This window comes from Pteropus alecto, unplaced genomic scaffold (assembly GCF_000325575.1).
Source record: "Pteropus alecto unplaced genomic scaffold, ASM32557v1 scaffold95, whole genome shotgun sequence".
Lineage (NCBI taxonomy): Eukaryota > Metazoa > Chordata > Mammalia > Chiroptera > Pteropodidae > Pteropus > Pteropus alecto.
In genome coordinates this window covers 17,391,919-17,403,958 of record NW_006441071.1, presented here as the reverse complement: position 1 = coordinate 17,403,958, position 12,040 = coordinate 17,391,919, and the positions used below count along the sequence as shown (strand labels likewise).

The 12,040-nt window shown below is 35.3% G+C and overlaps 1 protein-coding gene across 1 annotated transcript in view; it reads right to left on the bottom strand.

Annotated features, from left to right (window-relative positions):
* CUNH9orf135 (chromosome unknown C9orf135 homolog) overlaps nucleotides 1-12,040 on the bottom strand; it is a 65,965-nt gene that overhangs the window by 9,982 nt on the left and 43,943 nt on the right. The window contains exon 5 of the mRNA XM_006918483.2: nucleotides 1,332-1,389. Coding sequence (XP_006918545.1) covers nucleotides 1,332-1,389 — 58 coding nt within the window. The remainder of the gene's footprint in view (nucleotides 1-1,331; nucleotides 1,390-12,040) is intronic.

The following is a 12,040-nucleotide window of genomic DNA, read 5'->3' as shown; positions in this document are numbered from 1 at the left end:
TCTCTTCATCCCACTGATGAAGTTTAATTTAATTTATAATTAATTAATTTATGATTAATTTAGTTCTCCAATCTTCTAAAATTATAGTTATTCCTTTTTATTTGAGATTTCTGTCCCATTTATTTCTTGGGTGTATATTTTTTTTTAAAAAATGGCTACAAACAACAATTTATTATCCTCTTTTTGGAATCTGTCAGTTAGATGGCAGCTAGAGTTGGAGGCCAGGCTCAACTAGGCTAGATGTCCAAGATGGCTTCCTCACTCATAAATCAAGCTCAGCAGTGTTTCTCCTCATGGTCTCTCCTTCAAGCACGGTAGCCTGGATTTCTTACATGGTGGCTCAAGGCCCCAAAAGTTAAAAGCAGTCTTTTTAAAAACTAGGCCTAGATTTGGCACAGGGTCACTTTTGCCATGTTCTGTTGATCAAATCAAGGACCTGACAGGCCAGATTCAAAAGGAACATTCGCATCATGCTGGGAAAGTGACCTGTGCAAATAGGAAGGTCTCCCATCTTTGGAGACAAACTACCGTATCTTATCTATTGGTCTTTATTGATCTAGATTTTTCCTCATTAAAGTATTTTAAATCTGTGTTGCTATAATAATTTGTATAATTTTTCTTTTATAGTTTACTAACCAATTAGTGATGATATGAAGGAAAGATACTATCTTTGATACACTTATTTTGTATTTACCCATCTTACTAAATGGTCTTATTCTATTCTACTTACTTCTCAGTTTAATATCTTGGTTCTCCTAAGAAGATAATCATACTATCTGAAAATAAAGATAACTTGTTTTCTTTCTTTGTCAATGATCACATCTCTTATCTACTGCACTGGTTAAGTCTTCCAGAACAAGGCTAATAGGATGTACCCTTGTTTTATTTCTGTTGTTTAATTTTTTAAGTAAAAGTATATTAAAGTTGTAAACTGGACATATTTTATCAACATATACATTTCCTAGAGATAAATTAAGCCCCTTTTATGTGTCAACGCAACACAAATAAATAGAAAGGTAGGTTCTTATTTCAGATAAATTGAATTCAGGGATGGGGATAATAAAACAAGATGAGGAAGAAAGTAGCTAATATATTTTGGACATTGCAATATTTTCTCCCTGAAATCTATAAACATCCTAAAATAAATCATAACCATAAAACACTCCATTGACTCCAACAAATAGCTATACCTCTAAATAAATATAAAACATCATAAATCTCAGCAATCTGTCCTTTCTTCCCAAGCTTGACTATTTACACTAGATGTAAAGAATCATTTTAAGTACATAAAAAAGTATTAGAATATGGCTTTTCAGTCCTCTTATACTCACAAGTGGCTGATAATCATACGGTGGAGTGTAATTTTCAGCATATGTTGTCAATGCACACCTAAGAGGGATGGATAAATCGATATTTGAGAAAAGAATGACCCCAAAAAGAAAAATATTTTAAAATTTTAGTGGTATGTATTCTATGTGAAATAAATACATTCTATGTGAAATAAAAAATTTAAAACCCACAACTGCCCCAGGCCTTGTTTATAGTGTTAACTTCCACCAGCTGAGTGCCCTTCTTTCAATACTGCCAACTCAGCACCATCTACTACTCTCCTCTGCTAGTGGTATGCTTCCAATCCAAGTCACTGAGCTCAGGTCCATCCAGACTTTATGGATTCTATTTACTATCCATGTTCTGCCTCTCAAACCTTTTTGATCTTATGCTAGATGACAATTAAAAAGACAATAGAAAACAACCAGGAGGCCTGAGATAACATAGCTTCTTCCACCCCATTAAGCACACAGAAATGCTGGATGAAATACATCCTCCCTCCCCAATGTGTACAGGCAGAACCAGGTTCAAAAGAGAAACCCTGAGGTGCTAGAAATGAAGAGTATACTCATTAGAATGGGAAGTCATAAGCCGATGTCCCAAGGATAGGGGTTGAAGTTTGAACTGCATATCAGGGGCGGAAGACAGGGTCTTGAATGGGTTCACCAAAGGCATAGAGCTAAACTCCTACTCGCAATGAGGAGTCTGTAAAAGCTGCATCTCCATAAAAAAGAGACCAGAAAAAACTCCAGTTACCAATCCAGGGGAACTTACAAGAAAGTTTCTGTGTTTGGAACTCAGGTTGGGGGCAAAATTATTCTCCTGTGAGAAATTAAAGCCCTAATTCTGTTCCTGGCAGTGTTTCTTTGACAAGATAGTCAAAGAAACTCCTCTGAGAGTTTCCAATGCCAACAACTAAAAATATTGGGTACAAGGAAATTTAAATATTTTAATAATAGCTGAGCTGGTGGGACCGTAAGAGAATTCAACAATAAAAGAACTCCAAAACGACAAGAAAGTTAAACTCAGAATGGTTATTTGGATACAGGTGCTAATATTTACCTGGTAGTAACCACCAATTCCTGAGAAGTTTTCAAGGTGTGGTTTCCGGAGTAGCAGCATTAGCATTACCCGGGATATGTTAGCATATATTGTTAGAAATGCAAATAAAGTCATATACCGCATTATGGTGTTTCAGTCAACAATGGACCAAATATGCAACAGTGGTTTCATACGACTATAATGGAGCTGAAAATTTCCTATCGCCTAGTGGCATAGTAGTCGTCGTAATGTTGTGCAGTGCATTACTCACGTGTTTGTGGTAATGCTGGTATAAACAGATCTACTGCAGTAGTGGTCGTATAAGAGTATAGCAATAAGGATTATGTATAGTACATAATACTTGGTAGTGATAATAAATAACTATGTTACTAATTTATGTATTTGCTATACTTTTTATCACTATTTTAGAGTGTACTCTTTCTACTAAAAAATAAAACCATTTGTCGTATAACTGTATGCCATGCTAATGCCGGCAGCAGACTCATATATCATGTTTACCATTTCTCTTGATTGTGTCATTGTCTCTTGTGCTTGATTTAACCTCATGTTGTTTCATACAGCAACAGGTTTGCCTAGGAGCAGTAGGCTATACCATATCACCTAGTTGTGTAGTAGGCTATACCATTTAGGTATATATGAGTACATTCTACTATGTTCACACAATGACAAAATCACCTAATGATATTTTTCTCAGAGTGTCATTAAGCAGTGCATGACTGCACTACTGTATGTGAGTCCCACCCCAAATTTACTGAATTAGAAACTCTGAGGGTGGGGTCCAGCAATCTGTGTTTTTAACAAGGACTCTAGGTGATTTTGATGCACACTAAAGTTTGAATATTAACAATTAAAAGAACAAAAATTATTACTGTAACTTTCAAACCAGCAAATAAATTTTTTTCAAAATAAAAAACCAATTTAATAGAAAGCAGGAAAAGAGAAAAAAAGTAAGGAAGGAAAATCATTTCTGCTCACCAGACAAATTAAAATCGTAAAAATAAAATTAAATATCTTTGTGTAATCGCAAAGAAAGTAAAGGGCTTAAACCCATCAGTGAAGGTATTTTCTCAGACTTAAATTGAAAATCAAATTGTATTATATAGTCCAACTCTACGCTTTTATACCTAAAATAAAATTATTTTCAAATAAAGTTTGAAAGTAAAGGATATAAAAAGATATATCCCACAAATATTAACCAGAAGCAAGTTAGTGTTCTTTTATTAATATCATGTATAATTGACTTCGAGTCAAAAATTGTTACAAAAATTTACTAATCTTACTGTTAAAGGAGCAAGTCACCAAGAAAATATAAAAATCCTAGGCCAATAAACCTAATAATATGTGGAATATGTAAGTCAAAAAACAATAATATCATAAAGATAAAATTCCAGTTATAGACAAAAAGACAATTCCACAGTCATGGAGGAAAACTGTAAAACATTACTAGATCCTTTAGTTCCTTAAATCCAAATTTCTACATATATCCTCCAAAACCATACAGACAAACAGAAAGCAAATAAAATCACACAATAGCCCATGCATAGACAATAATAGGGGCTAGAGAAGACTACACACTTGTTTTCATGCAGGTAGGAGAACAATCCAGAATTAGTAGAACCAGATTCAGAGTCCAAGCTGGAGCAAAATTGAGTGGGGATTACATGGAAGAGAGGAGATAGTAGCAAGTCCCTAGTGGGGATGGAACACATAGAACATGGACCCAGAAAGAGAGCATCATTCCCTGGTGAGGAAAATCTGAGAACAAGTCTGAGACCAGAAGATTTAAACATTGGCTTTCCAAGAAAAAGGCTTAGAAAGTATGTAAGACCACAGTGGCCGTCTTGGTCAGGCACTGCCTCTAGGAAAGTAGGGGGAAATTAGCAAAGTAAAGGAAAATAAGAAATCAAGCCCAGAAATTTCGGGTCCTTAGAAGCACCACTTTTCCAAAAAAGATGCCATTAATGAATTAAGTACACTTCACTGTTCTAACTGAAGAGGGCACTCTTTAACTAAGATATTAAGGAAACTCTCCAAATCTCTCATTCTCCCTCCTCCATAGAATTACCTGACTGCTGCTAGTCCAGGAAAATTCAACATACTAGAAATGTATAGAAAAGGGCAACATTACTATGAGAAGAAAACAGTAAATAAGAATCGAAACTAAACTGATGAAAATTCCTCCAGAAACATTTCCAGTCAGAGAAGTCTTCTATCAGCTTTTCTATTCAATGATGTACTGCAGATTCTAGCAAATGCAGTAAAACGTGAAAAAGAAGCATAAGTATATAATTAGAATGGAAGAAACAAAAGTTTCATCTTCCACAGATGATAAGATTGTCTACATTAAAAACTCCAAGAGACTCTTCAAATCATAAAAACAGGCAAGTTTCAGAAGATTGTTGGATACAAGATCAGTATACAAAAATAGTATACCCATATATCAGCAACAAGAAATTAGAAAGCATGATTAAAGTGGAAAAATTCCATTTATAATTGCAATAAAATCTCTAAGGTTCCTACAGGACTACATCTAAGAAGATTTATAAGATGTTTGTGGAAAAAATTATAAAATTTGTTGAAGGATATAAAATAACTCCATTGTTTATAGATGGATGACTCAATAAATGCTACAAATACATATATGTGTGTATGTGTATATACATACATATCTAGTTTCTAAAAATTTACAGTCTGACATTTTATATATAGATCTTGATTAAATTATAATTTAAAGCTTATTTATTAATTATTTATTTTTTATGAACAATCCCTAATATGGGAAACTTTATTTTATTTATTTATTTATATACTTAATTAATTAATTTTTTATGGTGACATTGGTTAATGAAATCTGATAAGTTTCAGCTGTACATTTTAATAGTAAGGCATATATATTTACATTGTGTGTTCACCTCCCATAGTTAGATTTCTTTCTGTCACCACATATTTGACCCCTTTTACCCCATCTACCTTTGCCTCTTTCCCCCCTACCCTCTGGTAACCACTAGTCTATTGTCCATGTCCATGAGTCTCTGTTTGTTCTGTTCATTTGTTGCTTTTAGGTTTATATCCCACATATAAGTGATATCATGTGATTTTCAACTTTTTCTGTCTGGCTTATTTCGCTTAGCATGATTATCTTGTGGTCTATCCATGTTTAAAACTTTTATTGATTGAAAGACACCACAGTTATAAGAGAAGAAGACATAATAGAGTAGAAGACATAATAAAATTAATCAAAACAGGATTAGTACCCAAGATAAAACATTCTTAAAAATCAATAAAAGACAAAATCCTATGGAAAAATGGACAAAGCCTATAAACAGTCAATTCACAGTAGAAGAAATCAGATGGCTAATATATATTTTAAGATAAATTCAGGCTTAAAATTTAGTCTTAAATTCAGTACTTAGTAAAGGGCAAAGTAAACAACAATGAGGTACCACTTTAAATCTATTAGATAGATAAAAATTTTATATCTCTATAATATTTATAAGGATATGAAAGAATGGATATATCCATACACTACTGGTAGCAATATCTTGCAAAATTGAAGATACACACTTCTTAATACCCAGCAATTTTATTTCTGAGTATAAAGAAACCCTTGTATATATACTAAAGGTGACATGTAGGAGGATACTCACTGCAACCTTATGTGTAAGAGTGAAAATTTGGAAGCTAATGTCCATCAATGGGGTAGTTATATTGGATGCTTATATAAGATGATAAATCATTTCTTATATAAGACGATAAATCATTTCTCTAAAAAATGTGAAGCAAATTTAGTAAAAATATTAACTTACATTATAACCAGGTAATGAGTAGATAGATGGGTGTTTGAATAGTATTTATATGAAAATATTCAATAATCTTAAAATGGGAAATATTCTATAATCTTAAGACATTTAAGTATTAATAGATGACAATGAACTAGTTTTCCTGCTTTATTCTCATCTAAAGTTGTGACTCAAATGATAAGATTATCAGTCAAATATCGGAGTGTTGCTTTGGGCAGGTCCACCTTGCAAGTCAGCATTGGGCATCTCTCTCTTCACTTAAAGCAGTCAGAAACCCATTCTACACATGTTCAGGCCCTTCTCTCTCTTTATTATCACCTCCCAGCAGGGAGTCTGTTATAAGGTAGGTACTGAAAATATTTATTGACTTACTAAAGCAATAAAAATAAAATTAGGTATAAAGAGACATAGATTTTTGAGAACTTAAAGTAAATACAAATGGAAATTAAAATATTCAGTTATCTTTTTAAAAAGGCATTGTGGATCAACAGAATGGAAACTTTTATAATACTGAAAGATGACTTTCAGTTACTTATAAACTTTTTGTGATTGCTACCCCAACACACACACACTTTTTTAAATCTGAAGAACAGGACAACAATCTTTAAGTGATATAGTTCATCAAATTTGAAATAAGATAGTCTTTTGAGAAAAAAATATGATAAATCTGCCTCTTAGATGTCAGCTTAAGGCTGTAATTGAATAAAGAACATAAGGAAAGAACAATCCATTAGAAGAGAAATGGCCTTCAAAGAAATTCAAGAAAGCAAGAGGTGAGAAAGACAAGAGAGGTATTGATTCCAGGCATCAACCTGGGGAAGAGATGCTCTAGCTCATAAATAGGCCTCTCTAGTTCGGGGGCAGAGATGGAGTTCATCAATGTCAGTGCTGCAGACCTATGGCAGCCAACAATGACTGGAATCACCAGGAACAAGCCTGTGCCTCATGCCCGATTACCACTCCACCCCTACCCATTGCTGGTAAGTCCAAATATCAGCTTCCAGCCCACGTCTGGTCAGGGCTCTCCCGTGGGATTTCTTAAGAGAGACCAATGGGAAAGGGCCACCCTCTGGTGATGAGAACCATGTGGTGTAACATCCCTACCCTCAGAGGGAGCAAACAAAGACAATAGGAAGAGAAACTTGGAGGTTTTCTAGTCCTGATTCCAGCAGTCTCTGAAGCTCAACTCACCATAGAATTTCCCAGAGTTCCATATGGTACTCCATTACTCTTTTAATGAACTCCCCTTTTAGCTCAAGTAATTTTAATTGTGTATCTGTCACTTACAGCTGAAAAGAGTCCCGACTATTATAATCAGGCAATCAGAGTCCAAGGTCATTGATCATTGAAACTATATAACTACCTTGCTCTATCCAAACACTCTGAACAACAACATTCAGATTATAGTTTGGCTTCTTATATGTGTTTTTGTTTTTTAACCAAGAGAAAGATTGCTTTTATTAGGCCGATATGGCTGGTATGCTTGCACATTTTACTTAATTAATTAGAACTCTTGCTTTTTGTGTGAGTTTAATGAGCATAAGTCAGTCTTCATGAGTCAGACAAATTCTGAAGCATGGATAAAAGGGTTTTTCTTAAAATGTAAAATTAAAGACAAGATTCTGGTACACTCACCAGGGTAATGCCATGCTGTAAACACTGTTGGAAGTTGACAGCTTTCACCCAGCACCACCCACAATTTGCCACACATGTCATCTTCAACTTGTAATGGCTATAAGGTAGAGATGTTTTGTAAGATGAGAAAAGAAAAGAAGTCTGATACTAAAATTATCATTAAAGCCATGGTACTAGTTAAAATACCTATACTTGCACTAACACCAGTGGTACCTTTTGTGGATCTATGACAGGATGATGCACCAAAACTCATGAGATCAGTTTTTTAAATCTGCAAGAACTTTAAAGATCAACTGTTTCCTTTCTGGTTTTTGTTTTTTGTTTGTTTGTTTGTTTGTTTGTTTTTCTGGAGGAGGGGCAGATATTTGCTCTCCTAGCTTCCTGGCAGCCAGAAGAAGTACATGCTATATCTACTCAGCATATCATATGGCTCCTCCTCAGAGTCTGAATCTGAGTAAGTGACTTACAGTAGCAGAGAATTAATTTGAAATTAATCCCATCGCTGGCAGCAGAAGCAGCATTCATTATTTAGGATGACTATAACCACAGAGGGGCATGGTGTCTACTTGACTCTGTGTGGTAGGAGGGAAGTGGGGAGCTTACAATCATTCTGAAAAATTCTGTCTCATTCTTAACAGCAACAATCATTTTTTTAAAAATCTCATAATGTGCTGAAATGAACATCCCTGTCTCTTCCTCCTCTTCTACCTACTAAATGAAGCCACACACACCAAATCTGATAGTTCTTCCACAGCTGCTGAATGCCAGGCCTATGTTTTAGAAATCAACTTCTAAGAAGCTAATGGGCAAGAGACAGAGAGGAAAGATAAAATAGAGGACAATTTGAATCTTCATTTACTCCTAATCAAAGCCAAGCCCTTGCTAAGTTCTCTAGCAGTTTTGGAAGCAGTTCTCCCTTCCCACCAAAAACAGGACTGTGAACTCAAAGAACCTAGTCTCTGCTTTACCACTAAGTAGTCATGAGGCCTTCAGCAAGTCACTGGAACCCTCTGCATCTTAATTTCCACATTAGTATTTGTTCCATAAATATTTATAGAATAGATGGCTTAATTAATTAATTAATTAATGAGGATTTGGATTTCTTGATTATCTCAGTGCTTTGATTTCCTCCTCTATACAGTTAAGAAAATACCTACCCAATTGACCTTATATGATTGTTAGGAGGAAGGTGGTAGTGGATAATGTATGTGAAAGTATTTTGAAGGATATGGAGCATTATATACATTTAGGCATGAATAACAATGTACTATAGTTGGTAAGGACACATGCTCTCCAGTCAAACAAACCAAATAAGAATTTAAAACCCAGCTCTGGTGCTTTCTAGGTAAGGACCTTTTGGAAAGTCACTTTACCCGTCTGAGTCCCTTTTCTCTGGAGTTTTGGTTGCAGCATCCATCTCAAAGAATGAGAATTAAATGAAATTAGACACATAAAGTTCTTAGTTCATTGCCAGACACATAGTATCTGCCCATTAACATTAGAAGAAAAGGTAGTACTGTAATGATTCTAATCAAACAGTGAAAGGACATAGTTCTTTTTGCATTTTAATTGGATTATTCAAGTTACAGGGTGAAGAATGGATTGAGAGAGTAGAAATTGGAGGCAGAGGCACTAGTTAGGATACTTATATTAGCAATTGGGTCTGGGTCAGTGACTTCCCTCTTGCTCCAGTCTCAAATACCCACCTATTAATAATCTAGCATGCTCTTTCTCCCATCTTTACTACCTCAATAAATGGCTCCATTAACCCCCAGTTGGCTAAGCCAGAAGCCTGGACATCAACCTTGAGTCTAGTCTTCTTTACCCTCACAATTAATCATTTATCAAGTAAATGTCTATTCCTCTCGCTTAATATCTCTAAAATCTGAACCCTTCTCTCCTTCCACGCCACCATCAAAAGTCAGGTCCTTATTATGTCTTACCTTGATTAGTTCAACAGTCTTCTGACTGCAGTCTCAGTTGTCTACCAATCTGTTTTCTGTTTTCTGCTTTCTAAGTACAAATCTGATCATTTCTACACCTTGCTTGAAAAGCTTTCACTGTAGCCTGCATAATAAAGTCCAAATTCCTTAACATAGTTTTCAAGCCCTGCTTGCTTTCTTCCCGACATCTCTCTCCAACTTTAGCTGTTATCATTGCAACCTTGTACTCTCTGAGTCCGGCATGCCCATCATAGGTCCCACTCCTCTCTGCCTTGGTATTTCCTGTATCTTCTGCCTGAGGTGCTCTTCTCTCCTATTGAACTGGCCAAGTCCAACTCATACTTCATGACTCAGCTCAGGTGTCACTTCTGTCTGGAAGCCTTTCCTAACCTTCCAAATCTGAGTTATGTCCTCTTACATCCTGTGTTCACCCCAGCATGTTGTAGAGCATAGATGGGCTCATTCAACAGCTATTGCAACCTCCCTTCCCCTGTATTTCTCTAAGCAGAAGCTAAAAACACTGTTGTAACCAAGAGTGGCTATGTCAGTCTATCCAATAAATGAAGGATGAAGTTCCTGAAGAGGGTTTCCCTTTCCCACTTCTTCCTTTCTGAACAGATTGATGTTGGGAGGCAAAACAACCATCTTGAGACTATAAGGATGAGAGCTACCTACAAAAATCATAGAGAAGAAAGACAAAAAATATCCTGAATTATTAATGACAATGTTTAGCTACCATTCTAGTCTTGAATTCCCTTATATTTTATGCCAGGTGATCAAATTCCTTAATTTTCAAGTTGTTATTAGTTAAGTTTTCTATTACTTTCAACCGAGCATATTCCTGACTGATGTACAATTATTGACTACTTATTTTTCTTTCATATATTAGACAAATGAGCTACTTCAGAATCGTGGGTGTCTTTTGTCTCTATATCCCTAGTATTTAATTGTTCTTAGTACATAATAGGCACTCATTAAAAGTTTATATCAAAAGAATGAATTCAGATATGTTTCTTCAGCGTAATAAGTTTGGAAGCCATTTGAAAGAACAATATAAGGCTTACATGTTAGGGCAATAATTGAACTATATAAGTGCCTTATATGGAATCAAGTTAAATATGGATAGAAGCAAGATTTCCGTAATTCTGGAAACTTCTTATTCCTTTGAAACCACCGCCATGGGTCAAAGACTCATAATACCATACTATCTACTGGGATCCAATGAAGACTTTAGTTTAAGTAATTATAACTAATAATATTTTTATGACAAGCACATAAATTTTCAATACTATATAAAAAGAAATACTAGTAATACCGACTCATCATTATGTACATGGGATAAAAAGAAATGTGAAAATTAAATATAAATTCCACAACCATGACATTTTGAAAATCTTTACCACGCACTCATTTTGTTAGCTCATCAGTCCCAAAAGTTTGAACTGTTTGCACCCCTGATGAGTTAGCAATGACAAATAGGCCATTATATATAGGTCTATCATATAGTTTAAACAATGATAGAAATAGCCACATAATCATGGTAGTTAGAGACATGAAGATTATTTCAATTACCTATTACTATGGTTTAAAAGTTAGTAGCTTAAAATAACTATAATTTTACTATCTCTGATTATTCTGTGGGATGACTGGATTCAGCTGGGTGATTTTTCTGCTCCAGGTAATGTCAGTTAGAGCCACAGGCATCCAGGGACTTGACTACTAGAATGTCAAAGATAGCTCATACACGTGGTTGGCAATTTATTTTGCCTATTGTCCGTGAGCTCAGTTGGAGCTGACAAATACAATGGCTTGGTTCTCCTCCACGTGCCCTCTCCATGTGTCTTAGGCTTCTCACAGTATGTCAGCTGGAGTCTAAGAATCAAAAAGTAGAATCTACCAGTCCACTTCAGTGGGTCTGCATTCAGAAGTTCCAGATTCTATTGCCACATTCTATTGATCCCAATCAGTCACAAGACCAGCCCAGATTCAGAGGGCAGGCAAATAACCTCTGCTACTTGATGGGAGAGGTGGCATGCTTGTAAAGAGAGGGAAGGAATTATTGGAGGCCAGGTCTAGACACTGGTGACCACAATAAGTAAATCAAATAAGCCTAGCTTCATAATTTTATTTTGAGAGTCACATTGAGCCCACCTGACTATGCAAAGAAACCTAAACCTTCAACTTGATAGGTATAACTTGAATAACTACTCAATGAAGTTAGATTCAATAAAGACATAAAAATGGGCAGAGTCAGCCATTAATCTATTGTGA